The sequence below is a fragment of the Cariama cristata genome, unplaced genomic scaffold (assembly GCF_000690535.1).
Source record: "Cariama cristata isolate BGI_N322 unplaced genomic scaffold, ASM69053v1 scaffold43954, whole genome shotgun sequence".
Lineage (NCBI taxonomy): Eukaryota > Metazoa > Chordata > Aves > Cariamiformes > Cariamidae > Cariama > Cariama cristata.
In genome coordinates this window covers 1-19,508 of record NW_009612079.1, presented here as the reverse complement: position 1 = coordinate 19,508, position 19,508 = coordinate 1, and the positions used below count along the sequence as shown (strand labels likewise).

General features: G+C 40.9%; 1 protein-coding gene across 1 annotated transcript; it reads right to left on the bottom strand.

Moving 5' to 3' along the window:
* Nucleotides 1-3,046: 3,046 nt before the first annotated feature.
* Nucleotides 3,047-18,489, bottom strand: RIOK1 (RIO kinase 1; the record flags this gene model as incomplete). Its single annotated transcript, XM_009698465.1, has 16 exons — nucleotides 3,047-3,157; nucleotides 4,592-4,735; nucleotides 5,825-5,878; nucleotides 6,189-6,308; nucleotides 8,055-8,120; nucleotides 9,243-9,349; nucleotides 11,036-11,139; nucleotides 11,789-11,926; nucleotides 12,471-12,557; nucleotides 13,106-13,186; nucleotides 13,312-13,424; nucleotides 14,420-14,512; nucleotides 15,212-15,254; nucleotides 15,984-16,053; nucleotides 17,039-17,129; nucleotides 18,285-18,489. Coding segments are annotated over 16 exons (1,627 nt in total), but the record flags the coding sequence as incomplete, so codon positions are not given.
* Between the last annotated feature and the right edge of the window lie 1,019 nt (nucleotides 18,490-19,508).

Sequence of the window (19,508 nt, the reverse complement as noted above, 5' to 3'; positions counted from 1 at the left end):
CGGATGACGACACATGACACCCCCACCACACCATGCTTTATTGATATCAATGCATAACTGAGTACCTGTGCTACTTTGAAGCTTTTTTTTTTTTTTAATATCATCTCCATCCTCCCCACCCCCTATCAGACTGGTGCCTTTTGGTAGTTTTGTCTAACATTTCTTAACAGCCATTTTCCTGCTTCAGGGTTCACCAGAAAGATGGCTCATCTCATGGTCCCTACCCAAAGAGCTCCCAGTCTATTTGGAGTGAACTGTCTCACTTCTATACATCTCAAGCCTGCAATGGCCAGGACACCTGAACTGCACTCACAGCCCACCTGAACAAGCACGTATCTAGCTGCAACAGCTGTCCCCAGGCCATCTGCACTTGCACAACATGGTTTTTTCTGGCATGTTCCACCTCAGGTGCTCTGCAAACATCCTGACTATGCAAAGATGCCCTAGAGAAAACAGCTGAGGCAGATCGCCCATGCTTTGCACCACCTGCACAGACAGTCCTGCTGCACAGCATTGAGCAAGGCTCCAAACCCAAATGACTGATTCAGGACCACCTTCATGCTACAGGATGGCTAGAGCTCGGCAGACCTGATCAGGCTGTGGTGCAGAGCCTGGAGGGAAGACAAGGTTATGTGGGCTGGGACATTTCCTCATCCCCCAAGCACAGATGATACCAGCCTCCTTTCTCTGAAGTGTCTCCTCAGGCAAAGGAGGTATACACCCCGCAGTGGGACACACACTCTGGCTCTGGGACTTCCAGGCTCTTTGCCAAGAGCTGGCATCTATCCTTGTCTTCAGAGCACGCAGCCCCAGTGAAAAGAAGGCTGTCTCTCGTGTTCGACAACCCCCAACTCACAGTGATCAGCCATGGACCAGTTTCCTGGTGGAGTCATCCACTGCTGAGCTACACGAAGTTAAAGCACACACAGCTTCTTAAGAGATTCACTTATGGTTAGCCTACTTCACCAAGAATGCTGAGATCTGCCCAATGCACAACCTGTTGCTGGAGGAAGGCAACAGCTCGGACACAATCCCCCTCCTCTCCCCCCTCAACCCCCAGTCCCTATGCACACTTCCTGGTGCACACACCTTCATGAACTACGACTGCTATCGCAGACACCAGAGCTTTGCCACTCAGCAGGGAGAATCCCTGATACAATGGGATTTCAAGGGCAAAGTGCACAAAGCTGTTATTGTTTCAGTCACCTCCAGCACTGCACCTACGAACACAACCAGTCAGGTTCAGGACAGCCATCACCAAGGCCACCTCTGCCCGATTATGTCATTACAAAAGCTCCCATGATGGCAAGGAAAAGCAGGAAATAATGTGCCTGTACATCTAGCAGCATGACAGCCCTTGATTAAGGCAAATGGCTATGAACAGTACTCCTTCACCTCTGTATGTAGGTCTTGCACCTCCTCTTCCCTTCACTACCAAGTTAGAGGCTGCCCCCTTTCTTGCACCTGATGTAATGCCATTTTCCAAAATACAGATATTTCATCTCAGCCTCCCAACAAACATCCCCACTTGCTGAGGAAATACCAGTCTTGCTTCCCAACATGCTCCAGCAATACTATCTACACTTACATGCATACTGTACATGAGAGTGCTGTCAATCCCTGTACTGATAGGGAGAAAAGAAGCACAGAGAGAGACAGAGATCTGGAAGCACTGACCAGTTCCTCTTACCAGATTTCCAGCCAAAGGCACCAAAGAGGTTGTGAAGGTCAAATTGGGGAGTGCAACCATATCTGCCATTGGCCAACATCATCTCTCTTTTGGGTGTGGGCGATGAGGAGCAGAGAGAAGGAAGCTTCATCCTGCCCCTGGCCAACCCATCATTGCCAGATATCCATTGATGGATAAAAGCTGTCCTCTTGTCATCAGAGGATGTGTATTGTCCTGCAAGCGTAAATCCTGAGGGCATCAACTCCACCCCTAACATCGGAGAACATATCAAGACATTTACTGGAATTAGAACCTTTCTCTGTGCTGGCAAAGGGATTTCTGAAACTGTAGGCAGTAGGAAAAGACAGCTGACGTGCTACAGCATGAGGAGGACACCTCTGCCAAGACTTGTCAGTCTCAGTGGCCAAAGGGGCTGCCAAGAGAGGTGGTGGTCTGTCTTCAGTACAGCGCCTTTGCCCCAGCCCAAGTGGGTCACTTATGAGCAGAGCTCTGCCAACTTCCCCTAATAAAGAGCTGGGGCACTTTAGCACAACATGGACTGGTAATGCTGAGCCATACCACAGAGAGGTCCTGCTACGAGCCTTTACACAGCCTTGAATTCGAACACACATGTTTTATCTTGATGGCAAATACTCATTTGACCAGCTTACAAAATAGCTGGTTCAGAATACTCTTAGGAGCAAGACTGCCCTATGTTGGGATCTGAGCAAAAAACCAAAACAAAACCAACCAAAAAAACCAATCAGGCTTTGGTCTGTTTAGGTACACCTGCCTGATTGCTTCAGAAGGGCACTGGGCAATGAGGACAGCTGCCTCCCAAATCACGAAACTCAGCTTTCAGTAAGAAAATACCAAAGGTGATGCAAGCACAGGGAGGCAGCAAAGGCACAATGTCTGCAGGGTTATCCATGGGTGACTGTGACAGCCTGCAGAAGACAGCTAGCTCAATTTTCTTCCATACTGTGAAGAAGGCATGGGCCTTTGAATTGCCATTCCTCTTCCTCCAACAATCTGTTTGAATCAAATCACTGCCCTGGAACAAACCAAACCAGCTTGCATGTAGTGTGAGGCAGGGGAGTAAGACCCCAGCAACCAATCAACGTGAGTTTAACAACAGGTTAAACCTGCACACGTAAAGGATTTTAACACACATAAGTGTTAAACTCAGTCTTTCCTATTGAGAAACCCATGGCATATACTCTGTTCAAATAAATACACCATGTTATTAAACAAAATCACTCTCACAGTTAATACTGTATGCATATAAATACAGGATTTTTAATTTTAAAAAAAGAAAAAAGATAGTGACTAAATAACCCACAACAAACCATCCCCTTCCCCAAGCCAAAGTTGATTTTATTTGCCTTTCTTCATTTTTGCAGTCTTTTCTTTCCTCTTCTTCACATGCTTTGGGACTTTGGTTTTTCTCTTCTCTCTTTGGGCTTCTTTAACCATCTTTTTCCTTTCCTACAAAGGACCAAACACCATTCATTTAAAGCCAGAAGGAATGAGAGATTGACCAGGTCAATCAATTGTTACATTAACAAGTTAATTAACACACCACATAAAAATGAGGTTATCAAGAGGAAGAAATAAAAAATAAAAAAAAAAATCAATAGGAATGGTGAGGGAAAAGGAAAAAGGAAGTATAGGTTGGAGGTGGAGCTAAGGGTTGCACACTGGCAATGACAAGGCAAAATTCAAACTAGTTAAAACCTGAGTTTCATGCAACCTTTGAAGAAAGGGAACAACAGACACTCTTAACTCCTGCCACTTACACCTAAGATTACAACAGGATGCCTGATGGAGGTTTTCTGCTACCTACAGGCCTACTAGAGTATGTTTCTACGTACCACGCAAAAATACTGAACCAGTAACTGCTGGTAACAGAGCAAGCTGATCATCATCAGGATTGGCAAGAAAGGGTGCTATACTACTGCAATACACTGTAATTTGTGCCAGACAGTGAAGAGACTACACTCAACTGGAAAACACAAAGTCAGCATAATGGGGTAGGGAGCGAAAGAAGTCCAAATGAAAACCTATCCATAAGGATGAGAAGTGACCAAGACTTCCCTGCTTCACATCTGAAAGGCAGCAGCTCTAGATTAGCAGAAAGTGTCTAGTAGAGCACTGCATTTTTATTTGACAGATACAGAATCTTACCTTTTCTAGCAAGAAAAACCTCACAAGTAAACCCCCAAATCTTGAACCCCTTAAGCCCAGCAAGTTTCATCCTGCTTTTGCACAGCACCTAAATGGTTGCCAAAAGGCTCTCACCCATAGGTGATACTCTGCAGAACAGCCTCACCAAAACAGAGCATACTTGTTCTGCAGGAAAATAAAACCTTAAAAAAACCCCACAAAAACCACAAAGCCAAACCATAATCTCTTCGCATGACTGTGTTCCATCTCTTGCCCTCAGCAAAGGTAGCCAGTCTGTACTAGTAGTACTGCAAAAGCCACTGTGGTACAAACATTGTCACGAGGACTCCAGTCCTATAGATCAAGTGGTCTCAGTTATCTGGGCATAAGGAGGTTGATCGGGGACTACAACCACAAACCTGAACGCCAAAGCTTGGAAGAGTAGCCAGAGGCACTGAAGAGCTGCCCAGGCTTCACTAAATTCTGCTTTGCATAGCCTTAGAATTCCCTGCAAAGATCTCTCTTCTGGCTTTGTCTAGGCTACAGAGTGCTATGTTACATGTTTCTCTACATAAAAACACCCCTAATAAAGCATCCATAATGAAATTCATTTTCTCTACACTCATTCTCTGCAACAGGAAAAGTCCATACCTTGTTTCAGACAAGTAGCAGCAAGAACTACTCAGAACTAAGTTTGGATTTTTTCCTGTCACATAGGCAGAGATGGGAAAAATAAACAATTTGTGGCCAGCTGACCTTTTTGTCCATGCTAACTTCAGCAGGTTTGTCTTTGGGATGTACGGATTCCTTACAGCCCAAATCAGAGTCCTCTAAGCTGCCATCATCATCATCGGAGTCTGTTTCCAACTCATCTGCCTTCTTTTCAAGAAGTGCAGGAATCTGGAAAATATATCAAGAGAGAATTATATCCAACCAAAACAAAGAAGCCTAACGACAATATAAACACACACATAGAGACACATATATATACACACACACGATATATGTATTAAAAAAACAAAACAAAACATCATCTGCTGCAAAGAAACCCTTGAGTGAGCTTGTGCCATCTCCTTTACTACAGCCGTCACTGAGTCTCAAGAAAAAGAATGAAAAGTAGGTTAATTCAAACTAAGAACAAAGAATCTAGAATGTAGAACATAGAATCTTTCAGGTCAGGGCTCACAGCACAGCTGCATTGGCACTCCCAGACTAATTCCCGTAAGTTAAATAGTGATTTGCTAACACATGTGGAAGCCAATTTTTAATTATACTTGGATCATACCAAAATCTACCTTGGGGGCACTGTATGCAGGCTTTATTGCAAACACATATCTACACTGGAAAATTCACTTATTCTTAAACAAGCCTGAAGACTGTGCCACAGCCAGATCCCATCCATATTTGTATTTCCATTTTAAAACAGAGTCTACACCACTGCCAGATAACACTTACAAAGGAAGGAGATGGAATCCACACAGGGCTTCTGCCTTGAATTATATTGCTACAGACTGATCTGTACCCAACTTCCTATCCAATGTACTTTACAGGATCATCACTGTCAAGTACTTCAAATACAGTACGACATAATATCTTATGCCTTATACTGCAGGGTTGTTCTTTACACAATAATTACAGCAAAGCTACCCTGAACATATCAAAACTTGTAGTCCTGCTACAATTTAAATCAATTACATTTTTCATAATTGGAAAACGTCTTCCTTCCTCTCCACCTTAACTTTAGAGATCATGGCCAGAGGATTATCATTTCATTCTCAAGCAACCCAGCATCAGACGCAGTGCAGGGAAGCAATTCCTGTGGTGCGCAGACATGCTGTCATGCCAGCCCCATCCTAGACATAAATGGTCACTCTGCAGACCAGAAGTTTCCTTCATGGTGTCAACTGCAAGACGAGGCATTCTCTGTACTCCTTATAAGCACTTTTCTGAAAACAGCTAAAATGAAGGATTTCAAAAAGACCCTCTCACCTTCTGCACACCAGACAAATCCTTCTTCAGTCCTGTCACAGTCTGGTAGAGAATCTACACCCAGGGAGACACAAAGAAAATTACATTATCAAAATATGAGTCTTAAATCTTCATGCCCGGAGAAAATTATTACCTAAAAAAAAAACCAAAACACCAAAACAAAAACACCAAAACCACCCAAACCAGGAAGAAACCCACAATGTTAGCATTAGTACTAACCAGATGATTTTAAAGTATGACACTAGATTCAGTACTCCATGACTTGGTAACAAGGCTTCCATTTTTGTTTGTTGCTATCAGATTACAGTAAGAAGAATTCATATTCCCTCCCTCTTTTTTGCAGTGCCTCAGCATGTCTACTCACATTATCTTGCTGAACATTCAATGCCATATCCTCTTCTTTCAATTTCATCATTATATCCACGTCTCTCTCATAGTTTTTAACTTCGGTCAAAGTTCGAGGTATATAAGCCTTCTTAAACACCTAGTAGAGTGAAAGAAAACACAGACTTACTAATTTACATATAGTTTCATGATGTTCTTCCTTCCTAATTATGCATCCTTAAGAGAATGATCATGAAGGATTTAATGGTTCAGAGAAATTAAAAAACAAACACGGCAGTCACCCACTACCATTTGAACTGCAGTGTATCTTTTTTTTTTTGCAGGAGCAGACTTCACATGCAACCTACACATTATTGATAGATCATGACTGACAAGGCTCCTTCCTTAACATGACTACCACCAGGCCACTTATAAACTTCTCCAATCCTTCCAACTTCCTTGTAACCTATTTGAGTCCTAAGGTTTTGTATTCTAAGGATTTTCTCCAATGTTTTTATTGTGATATTTACAATGCCTTCAGGAGGCAACTCCACTAAAATGCACTGTTAGAACTTAATCTCTTTATACAATAATTCCTGCTTCAACCTACAGTCAAACTCAAAAGAGGTTCCAGCAGCAGTATAGTACAGTAAAACTTAACTGCAGTATCAACAACATACTTAGAATTTGTCACGCAGTCTTTTTGAAACAGTCCTCCAGCCAGAAGTCACTACCAGATCAGAGAGAAGTATTTTGCTTCTCTTTCATGGTATCAGTTTCAATCCCAGTACAAATCCAGTACACTTTATGAGCATAACTGCTAGACTAAATGCTGTGCAAAGACAGAGGCCCCCATCTCCACCGAGTTTGCCCTTAATCAGCTCTACTCTTTTATGAGGGAAGTAACATGAACTAGCCATGGTCACATGAGAAGTCTAAGAGAAATACACCAAACTTAGATGCTACTAAACGATCTCTCTTACAGGTCAGTACCTTTATATAAGCAAAGGAATAATTGGTTTGCAAAAGATGGGCTTGCAACAAAACACTAGCATCTGACCCTATAGTCCAGAAGTATGCTGAGGATATCTTAAGGAAAAAAAAAAAAAAAAATCTTTCCTTGGCCAAACTTGAGCCAGAAGCAGTTAGTAAAACCTGCAGAGCTTCAAGCGAAAAAGAAAGTCTTTGATAAATCAAGTAGTATTGACTCCAAAGATAAACACCACATGGACCAGTACAAATAGGGTCTCATTGACACAAATTCTGCTCAGAGTTAGTGTTCTGTCTTTTTTGTCGGGGGGTGGGGGTTTTTTTTGGTTTGGTTATGGTTTTGGTTTTTGTTTTTTTTTTTAACTCTTCTGGAACAGATAGATAAGGCTACAATAGAAATGGGTTTATCTTTATATCAAGTCTTTCTAGAACATTAGCAGTTTTCTGTAATGGACTTGAAATGGCTTCACTTAATGTAAAAGCAAGGGAGAGCAACAGTATATGGAAGAACTGAATTAGACTGGGACTGGAGCCAGGTAGGCAATTTGGTCAATGCACATATCCAAATAGCCTGCTTCTGTATCACTGGTCCAAAAACACTGGCATAATCGGATCTCTACTCAGGTTTTTTGTTAACTGAACCTGAAGTGGAAGATACATCAAGGGACCTAGCTACAAGCAAACATATTGGTTTAGGAAATGGAGTATTTGCCTTCTAACACTTCATCACTGTCAACTTTTACACATGGCATCCCTTAATACTTCACATCTCAATTAGTTCAAGACATCTCAGTATCACAAACAATGTTTTGCTTATCAACTGTACATTTTGCCAAATAAAACAGAATGTTTTTCATTGTTTAGAAGAGGCAAGGTTAATATTAATTTCATAGCAGGAACAAAAATCCTCACTTACTTCCTCATCCACTTTATCTTGACTGGATCTTTCCTCCTCTGTTCTTTTCGATGCGATTTCCATTGCCTGAAGAAATATAAAACAATACAAAGTTATCACTCCTTAGAATCGTAGCACTTAATCCCACTAACCATTCCCGTCTGTGTTTCTCCCTGTGCTCCACACTGTCACTCCCAAATACTCCAGCTTTCCCTATGGCAAAGCCATGAGCGACACCTAACGGTAACGAACAGCTCCGGGAAGCAACACTTACAATCGCAGATCTGCTCCATTAACAGAGGGGAAACACGCTCGCTGCTCCTCCACGATCAAATTAGGCCAGGCCCAGCATGGCTACAGGACATAACAGCTCAAGGAGATTACGGTGAGCAGTGCTCAGTCCTGGAACTTGACTTTTCTCACGCACGTTGAACGAGCCAGAGGGGTGTAAGTATGAGGAATCACGTAGCACACCTCTGTCTCATGCAGCCTCCAACGTGACAGAAATTACACATCTGGAAATCCCCATGCTGCACTGGTATTTGGGCCACACTCACCTAGTCTTGACCAGGAATGACACATTAAATCTCCACTCTAACCAGGCATATGTGGCCCCCATTTCTCTTGCGTTAACTTAAAAACCTTTTCACACCCACACCCCTCCCTTTTTAAAGAAATATCTAACTGGGAGCAGAGGACTTGCAGCTAGAGATGTAATACATGGGTGCTGCTAGCAGCACTGTGTACTCCTCCTAGAATCAATGTGTTCTGCCAGTCGCTATATTTGGCTAGCAAGACCACATACCTTGGAGTAACATGGCCCTGAGTCACTCCCTTCCTCCCTCAGCCCACCCTGCTCAAATCTGCACTCTTAACCCCATTCTCTATACAAGCATGGTTATATCTCTGCAGAGCTTCTCCTTGCCAAAAAGAAAGAACTAATTCAAAGCATCCTGGTTTCAGTAGCATCTGAAACAGACATTTGAATTTTCAGGATTAGACTTTTTGACAAAACACAGAATGAAAGTGTTGTCATCCTGTGATAGTATAAATGGAAAAGGCCTGTATGCATTTTTGAAGCACTAGCATAACATAATGTCAGGTACCAGCTTCCTTCAGTAGCAGGATGTAGAGTAAACGAGATGAGGGAGTTTGAACTAGATCTGATTTTGTTGTTCAAGTCTTCCTACATAAGCAACAAGGTCTTACCTTAGACAGATAGTCATCAATGTTCTCGCTTGTGATAGAAGGATCGGTAATAAACTCAAACAGCTCCCTCACAGTCATCACTGCAACATTGTGCTTCTGGAAAAAATCTACCAGGAAACAAGGGCAAAGACAAAAACCGTAAGTAATTATGTGTAACATATGCAGCTGGGATGTTAAAGTGACAGTTACAGGAAGCCAATAGCTTTGATGAGTTGGGAAAGTCTCAGTAGCATGTACTACATGATACTGGGTTAGTTATCAGATGACCCTTGGCTATCTGAAATAAAACTGTTCATCTTTCAGATGCAACAAATACTGAAAGGAGAATAACTGGATAAATATAAAAGCCAAATCAATTTTAGCAGGAGCCAGAGTTAATGGAGTAAGGGCTAAAAAGTAAACAATTTAAAACAGGTGTAGTATTTGCAATGACTAAGATGAAAAACGTATTTCAACAAATAAGGAATGGAGATCTCAAACTTTTGCCAAAAAGAAACTGAAGTATCCACTGAAACATAGTACAGCCTAATTATGATCCATCTAAAAGGGAAGACACATTAACCTATTAGAATTTTACACTCAGAATTGGTTTCTTGAGTCAAGTATAACCAAATTTGGAGGCTGCACTTCTGTACTGAAAAACAGCAGTGAAAGACATCGAGGACTGCCTAACAAGCACTTCCTACTAAGTTCTCAGATCTCTCACCATGAGAAAGAACAAAAAAAGATTTAGTTTGGAGGCAGCTCTTTGTGCCCATGGAACCACAAGTCTTTGCAATGATCACAGCTAGGGCAGAGCATAAACCAAGCTGTTTCTCAGAGTCTCTGTAGGAGGACTACACAGAGAAAGTTGCAGTGACAGAAAACAAACAAAACATACCAAACCCACTGCAACTCACTGAGGCACTAGAGTTTCTAGGGAGAGCAAGCCAAAAGACATGAAAAAACAACAAGGGTGCAAGTATCTGAGCAGGAGGGAGCTATTAGAAATCCATGAACAGTAAAGGAATAAGGAAAAACTAGTATCAACACACACACACATAGCACCAAAATGCACACAGTTCTTTTTCCATGAACATTCAAGAGTCTCTGTAACATCAGAAAAAGTCAATCTGAAAAGAAAGGGGGGGAACAAAAGTAGCCTGCCATGACAGATTTCTTGTCCTCGGGGAGAAACACACCCTACCAGGAGGTGTGTGTCTGTTATACAACATGCATAATCACACACAAAGACCAATTTTCAAGAGAAAAATATCATAAAGGTACCTTGTTTATCAAAATACTATGACAAGTGATATGATCTCTAATAAATTACTCTATGCCTTGATCCTCTCAGATGACATGGACAAGCAAGTGCAGGGAACTTTATAACACACAGTAACTTATTGCCAGCTGAGGAATTCCAGATGTGGATTCCACTCACAGAAGGGAATACATCAGTATGTCTGCGCAGTCCTTTAAGTAAGAGAAGTTAACACTGAGGTGGGCACTGCTGCAGACTGGGACTGATCTCAAATCAGTCTGGGACTGATCTCAGATCTATTGTAAATTTGAGATTCAGTCAAGTGACTTATTTTGGTCAGATGATTTCTAGCAAAATAGGCTGCACTCTTCTGAACTGGGCACAGTACACTGCTCTTTGAGGAAGTCATGAGAACCTAGGGGAGGGAGTATTTTAACGGAAGTTTGACAGCTGCTAAAGTCAGTTATACCTGAAAGAAAATAGGTGAACACAGTTCACCTTCCTAAACAAATCAGCTACCAGAAGAAGAGTTGAAGTGCAGCCCACTCACCGTTAACATTTGCACAATCTTTTCGCAGGAACTCCAGCGCATGTGGGTGGTCATGTTCCACAGCCTGAGACACATCAATGATGTACACATCCCCGCTGTGGTACCTGCAAAAAACACCAAACCAACCAACCAAACAAAAATATCACACAACAAACTTAGAGCTGCACTAACTCTACTGCTGTTATATGGGAGATCATTGAGGGGCAGGGAACAAAGCGTGTTTCAAACTTAAGAACCAGCAAACAATCTTAACATATTTCTCTAGCATACAGCTCGCATATTAGGGACAGAGTGGCTTTTCTGGGTCAATCCTTTCCCTCCTCTACACAAGCTGTATTATTAAACTTCAAAGAAATAGTCTTCTCACAAACACAAAAAGCAGTGTTATGGGTGGAGAGAGAAAAATAAAATAAAAAAAAGACATCTTATTGATTTTTATTCTAGTTGAGGGGTTTTTTGTTTCTTTAGGGTTTTTGTTTGCGTTTTTTTTCATTATTTTGTTGTTGGGTGAGGGTTTTTTGGTTTTTGTTAGGGTTTTTGGGGTGGTGGTTTTTTGTTTTTTTTTTTTTTTTTTTAAAAAACAGAGAAAGCTCAGATCTGGGTTAAAAGCTACATAATTAGTTCCAGAAGTTACAAAACCCAGTCACGAAAAGGATGCCACCCTCCCTTAAAGGTAGATTAGTACTCTCACATAGAGGTTGCCAACGCATACATTTTAGATGTCACAATTCAGAGCAACGTTTAAAAACGTACAGCATATTAAATTCACTGAGATCTGCGTGAACAAGTCTGGCATCTTGGTACATTCTTCTCATGTACTGGATGATTTGCAGGTACAGCTCCCGGACTTTGGAGTCAGATAACTGAGCGTTCTTCAGCAGGGGAGCAGGCCTTGAAATTACAACACAAGTAACAGAAAGTGAATACTTTTTCCTTTTTCGTATCAGTTGCAAATGATTTAATTGCTGTGCCTGATCCTTCCGTTCACCAAGTGCGTCAAGCAAGTCAGTACGAGCAGTTAAATGCACGGAGCCCGCATGAAGGGCAGCAAAGCTTGGTACTTGCTTGCCAAAGATACTGGAACTCTGTTTCCAATATAAGCTAATTTGGACCATGCTACATTAATGTTTGTAATACAAAATGATTAGCTATCTTTACATATGATTAGCAAGCCTTTCCACAGCCTTAATTTCTGGTTAAGCCACTTTCAGAATTCATTTTGCGTGCTACTGAGGCTTCAGAATCATGCAGATTGTCTGCAATAGTAGCTGGCAAATGTCTGGGTATTCTACAGGTCACATGCACATGGAAGAGTAACGTTTATTTTACAGGCCTAAAGTAATAATAGATAAATTCAGAGGGGCGGTTTGTTTGTTTTTAATAAATCTTTGTGGAAAGCTACTAATAAAATATTTTATTTTCTAAGGCTACTTACCTATCACCTTTACCAATAAAGCCCATGACAAGCACATGACTTCTTAGCATAATTGGCTCTGGGCAAGGTATCTGGGCTGTATTCAACCTGTAACACAGGAACAAAGCCACACAAAAAAAATAAAACCAAACTCTACTATTTGCATTGCACTAGTGCCTATAGGAGCTCTGTTGATTTAAATATAATACACAATAACAGCTGCTCTACTCAGGAAACTCTCACTTGTTAAGAACAGCTAGGAAATGAACACAAAAAGCCACAACCTTTCTGGTTCTGACCCTTCTCTAAGCATTCCTGTGTTGGACAAAGAATCTTTACACAGTTCAGGTTAATCCCAGATTAACCTATATCACACAGTGAGCTGTTACTCAGCAGCAGCTATTTCTAGGTTTTCCTCACTTTCCAGTCATGTCAGAGTTCAGATATTGAAGAGCTCAGAGCAGAAGCAGCAAGACAAAAGAATATCTTTATTCCTCCCTCCCCTTTCTTTTCTCTCCCGCAAGGAAGCTTAAGACACTTTCCTGAATACTCCAGAGACCCTAGAAGGTAGTGATAGCCACAGCCTAGCAATAGGAGAGTACCTCCTATAAAGTTTAAGTTACCTTTGCAAGTTGAAATAAAAACTAAAGAATCACCTTATTAAATTCCTCATTTCTTTTTCAGCCCACGTCTTCACCATTTTTCTTGGGTTGCCTTTGCAATATCCATGACGAAATCTTTAAAGAAAGAAATAAAAGACAAGAGGGACTCTTAGCCAATCAATGCAGTATTAGCACTGGTGATTTTACTACCTTTCAAACAACCCTCTTCCCCAGTAAAACCAGGGAGAAGTCAAACTCACCTGAATTCACCACTCACGTACTTATCCCGATCTTTAAACATGAGAATAGAGGTTTTGTAAATCTTTATTGCTCTGTTCTCTCCATTCGCAGTACTGGCATGATATACATTAGCCTATCAGATTATAAAGGGGGGAAATAACATTAAAGAAAAACTCTTTAAACAAACATAACCTTGTCTCTTCTTCTCTGACACCAGATAAAAAGATCTGATCTCAGCCCCACCCCTACATGGCACCCAGTTGAATGAGACTGCACACAAGGGCAACCTCTTTTTCTACCAGAGGTAGCTTACAGTAAGTACACAAGACTGCGTAGAGGGATGACAATACATACAGAACAAAAACAACAGTGCACAGGAAAACTCCATCTCATCCACATTTTGGAGACTGAAACAAGCCCTTGTGTGAAGGGTTAATTTGAGCCTGTGTACTCTCTAGGCCTTAAGGCCTAAATTACCCCAAACAGACCAAATACCTCACATTGACACCTCTACTATGCCTTTAATCATTATCCAAGGACTTGGAAGAAAATCAGATCAGCCTAGGGACTAGGCATTCTAAAACTGATTTATTAATTTACTCAGAAATTTGTGGTCTGCTTTTAATTATCTGCAATACTACTTGATAATACCAGCACACAAACATGATAGTTTTGTAAAAGCAATGAAGGTTTCATAGTATTTTAAACAGAACTTTGTTAAACCATTTAGATACTCCCATGTCTGCTGACATGTGGAGCTGGTCTGATCTCCAAGCAAGAGTCTCCCACAAAGAAAGAATTACCTGGGTTTGTATGGTTTTTTCAGGCACTGTTTACTATTGTGTGTATACATACCCTTTCCAAAAATTTCAGTTGTAACATACAATTAACAAGATCCATAAATTTAAGATAACATTTAAGTACTCTGAAAAATCTTTCATACTTGGGGAAACGCTTCCTTTAACATCAACTGCATTTTATCTTAAGATAACTTCCTACCAATCAAGCAACACACAAAAAAAATTAGTAGTACTAAACCCAAGTATTTCAATACATCTTCTAGGCACCATAAGCTTCCACCTAGCTTGCTGACAAAAAGACTATTATGTCATTTGTTATAAAACTTACTTCTTTCCCTGTGCTGATGCAGCCATTGATTTCTGATATGACACCTCTAGTTAGCATCTTGAACAGAATCATTCGGGTCCTTGGATCCAACACCTCAAATTTAATACAGAAGAGTCAGCCTAACTGCTGTCTGAAGAGGACAAAAACCTAGTAATACAGTCTAGTCTTAGCACCATATTAAAGGACCCACGACATCAGACTATTCTTAAAGATCAAATGATAATCCGAACAGCAAGCACTCAGAATTTTTCCATGATTCTAGAATGATACTTCATTTTTTCTTTCAACATGATTACTTTTTTTTAAGCGAAGCATACATCCTTGAGCTAGCTCTAGAAGAGACATGAGAGAATGATTTACCACCTGCAGTTGCATTAATGTGTTAAAATAGGGTTTCTCTTGAGATACAGCTCTCATAACTGACATAAAGCAGCTGTGTGGCCTTGGGCCAGTAATAGTTCAGCCTTGCTAAAGAAGAAAAAAGAGAAAAGCAAACCTAGCATTTTTTTTATTGCTCTTTGGAATTTAATAAAAGCTTAAGACTTAATTCTGCACTGCATATATGATCAAATCACAATGCTGAGATCAAAAAGGAGCTCCAAAATGTTCATGGAAGCAAGCACAACCTTCATAGAAGAAACAAACATACAGAAACAGGTCTCTTCAGGATAACAAGGGAAACAGAATTCCAAGGCAAAACTCTGTTCCTACAGTATCTGTTTTATCATTGATTCCAGAATTCCATGTTATTTGTTCCAGTCAAAAGAGAAATTTGATGAATTAAGGACTTACTTGTTCTACTGTTGCTCTGTCTGACTTGTCTTTGACTCGGTACCTAGCAGAAGTGAAAATAAACTGATACAATCCCATGTATGGACTCAGTACTTTGACAGAGTAAAACATGACATTCTGTATCAAAGATAAGATGACGGCCTCAAGAAGTAAGGCAAGGCTTTCAGTTCATACAAAAGCAAAGGTTTCTCCTGCAGGCAGGGCAAAAAAGAGAAGAAGGAAAAAAACCGAAACCCATAAACATCAGTGCCCTTCACTTTTATAGCTATCTTTTTGCCTCCACTGAATTATGCCCATTCAGCAGAAAATGGTATCTGTGTTAACAACTTAGGGCTATAACCTGCAGGCTTAAAAAAAAAAAATTAAAAAAAGAAGTACCTTTCCCTCACCAAATCATCAGGAGGAACCTTCAAAAGGCTTCCAATACCTTTTTAGCCCAACTGCTTAAGGACTTCTGTTTAGGAAAAAGAGTATCAGAGATAAAATAGTCTTTTCTAGTGGAATGACACTGGTCACTTCTGTCTTACTACACCAATACAACCAGGTGTGCTACCAGTGGCAGTGACAGAAGAATCAAAACTTTGGAACGATTTAGGCAACTGATCCGGAAACCAAAATGTTTAATACCAAAAGGCAAACTGCATGCAGACTACTTACAAATTTTGGTTTTCTTAATAAATTTATTCAAAACTCAGAACCATGCTAGGAAATAAGAACTACTCTGCTGGGTTCAAATTATCTAAATGAAAACAAAATCACAAGTAATACTCACATGTCTGCTTCCTTCTGTCTAGACTTTTCTGTGACTCTGTTTATAACAGAGTCATCAAAATTTAGCTTATCTGAAAAACACATTAAGAAGAAATGAAAAAAAAACCCAAACCCCAAAGAAGTTTCCTATGTTCAGAGTTGCCCCTGCAATTCTGCTGCCAGCCAATGTGCCACAACACAATGCTAAAACACAGGCGGAGCTTTCAACAAGCACAGAAGCTTAGCTACATACCAGTTAACCTAGCTCTCCACTCTGTCTACTTTCTAAAGTAGGACTATAAGGTAACAACACAGATGAGCAACACAGTCCCACAGACCTGGAGATGTAATGCCTTTTGGATAACATCTTGCCATTAAATTTGTCCGCCCTTCTCTTATCACAACCAAATACCATTTTTCTGAACAGAAAAAAGCAACAACCTCCAGCATTGTCTCCCCATGATGTATTTAATATGGTGTTTGATTAATTGCTAAATGTACAAAAGCTGCTGTATTTGGCTACATATACCAGCACCACTCTTTTGAACCTTCATTTTAGAACCACTTCGTTAAAAAGGAAAACACAACCTCCGTTTACTACCCTGTCAAAAGGCCCCAATCACAGCTACGTCTAGCCCTAACAGGCTGAGCTGAGCAGCCATTTTCATCACCTGGTAAACATCAAACTACACCAGCTAGGAGAGCTTACCACAGCAACTCTACCCCTGTGAGATAACTGTTGCATAATGTACCACCCTAACACTAGAGGGGTCTGCAATTGTCTAGAAAATTTAGCTGTGGTAGCAGCTTTGAGAATGACCAACATCATCACAACAGACAGTTGATATCCTCCCTCCATCCAAACAGCTTGCTCCTACAGAGAAGCTAGGGAAGAAATATTTAATTTTGTGGTCTGGAGAAGTCAAAGGGAAGGGCTGGGTAGGGAGGGGGGTGGAGCAGAAATCAGCCCTGTGGCTCTGAAGGGCGAGAGAAAGGGGTATGATAGCTGGTTAATGAAGACTAAAGGCAACTTCAAGTATGCAAAGTCTTAAAAGAAGACAATGCAATTATACTCACCTAAATTAATTTTATGTTCAAATTTCCTTAAAGCCTTGTCTGTAGGGGTAGACATCTTTGTGGAAGAGCAACTAAAGGTCTGTCTATTTGCCTGAAACAAAGGATTTGTTAATATTAGTTGCCTTCTCTAAACAGCCCTTTGAAGTACAGACAGCATCATTGGAAAAGTCAGGTCAAATGCCTATACCTAGAGCTATAAAGAGAAAATCAGAAAGGGTGAGGAAATGGATATGGATTAACATCGGATTTTGTTTAATTCAAGAAAAGAAAATACAGGTGACATCAGTTAAAATTCCAAAAAGTAGCCCAATTCAGGGTTATTTTTAGTCTAGGAACTGAGCTGCAAGTCTCTCATATTAACACTTTTTCTATCTGTAAAAGGAAGGGAAATAGCAGACAGAAACAAGGAGAAAAATGAGAGAAAAAACGAGAAGGTAATGAACAGAGAAAACTTTCCAAGATGCTATCTTTTCTTATAGGTATCCCAACATGATTTCACCAACACTAGACAGCATATACCTCAAACTGCAGGTGAGAATAACTTACCCAGGAAAAGTGCTGTGAGTCAGACATGACACGCCATAATCAGCACCACTCCCACTTATCTCAACTATTCTGTTATGTTGATATCAATAAGAAAAAAAGAGGTTTTGAACCTGCAGTGTCCAAGTTGAGGGTAAGACACGTGCTAGTGCTCACATCACGTGTGATTTTCATTCTGCACGATGCCAGAGTTTCGATGCCAAGAGCATACAATCTAAATTAATCCACTGCCAACATCTCCCTCTATCTCCTATGCTTTCTTTTGCCTCCTTCACTATTAAGCCCAAAACATAACCTGTTTCACCGTGGGTGTGACAAAGAGGTACAGTCTTAAAATTAAATAGAGAGGATGGGGAAGATGCTCAAAAACACAGAGAACAAATATCAAAAAGCAAGCAGCATCAGTACAGATCAGGGTGGGCAAAGAACAAAAAGATGAGAAAGGTAAGGACAGAAGGAAAACTGCAGTGACAAAGAATCCAGCAACAGGGTTTGAGACAAGGAAATCAAGCAGAGCTCTGGCTACAACATACATATACACATGACACGGCAGAAGAACAGACTCAAGGGAATGGGATTCTCTCAAGGAAAAATTTCCTTTTGCACTTATGCTTAACATAATACTAACTAAGAACAAAGTCTTCAGGTTGGCTCCGTTTGTTCTTGGGTACCCTTGATGCTCACAAAATAGCCTTCAACATACCTGTGGATTGCATCCACCAGCAGCATTGTGGCGCTTCACGAGTCTTCCCATCTCATCATCCCAGTCCCAGTCTTCACCTTCCTCTTCATCACTGTTGTCATCATCACCATCTCCTTCCTCAGCATTAATTTCTTCGTACGTGCATGACTGGCAGTTCTCAGGAGCCTCACCCTCTTTAACTGTTTCTGTATCTTGTGTAAATTCACTTCAAACAAATACAGATGTTTATATAACTGCAAATGATTGTTACGGTCATCAAAAATTCAATACGTTTATCGTAACAAATTATTTCACAAGGTTAGCTCTCCATGAGATGTTTCCCACTTTGTCTGTCTTTAAGCAAGTGTATTGAGGATGTCACTGCCTTTAAAAGATGAACTACATTTAAGTTATCTTCTTTACCACCTCAGTGCTGCCTTCTAACTTGATCTGCAGTTACACATATTTGGATCTCTCCGATTCCAATCGGATGAACACACCAGATCTGGCCAGCTAGCTCCTCCACCAGAGATGAACCACTCTGCTTGCTGCCACAGAAGATCTCCACCTGACAAGGTATCATACGCAATCTCAGAGGCAAACAGCCAGCCTGCTGATAACACACAGCACCAACACAACCTACATGATAAAAGTTAGACCTAAAAAAGAATTTGTGGGGAAAATGAACCCTTTGACTTACTCACGTCTTAACAACTTGTCCTGGTTTAGCCAAACCAAGACATGTCTGTAGTATGTCACATTTTTCTGCCAGAACAAGTATGTCCCAAAACAGATTCTCTGTTGACATCTGACATTTAATTAAATGAATCATAAACTGGAATAAAAAAAAAAAGGGCTTGAACCCATAACGCAAGACCATTCCTTATTCATTCCCCATTAAATATAAAAAGCTCTAGGCTTTCAGCCCAACAGAAAATGTGCTTTAATTCCAAAACGAATCAAAGTGATTTGCTGTTCTCAGCAACTCACCATTCTCTTATGTGGTTTCACTTGTTCAGCTACAATCAAGTTAACACCAAGATGAAATTGCTTCTACTACCCCGAGTCTGCAGGTGGGTCTGCCCACTTCAGTGGTGAAGCAGAAGTCACAAAGAATTGCAAAAGAAAGCCGAGGGAGCGCACACAGCCTTTCCTCACACGCACTCTTAGAACTCGGGCAGCACATCCACCCTTCCCTGCAGTTTTCCGGCGGGCACCCCCCGCCGGGCAGGACCGCTCCCCTCC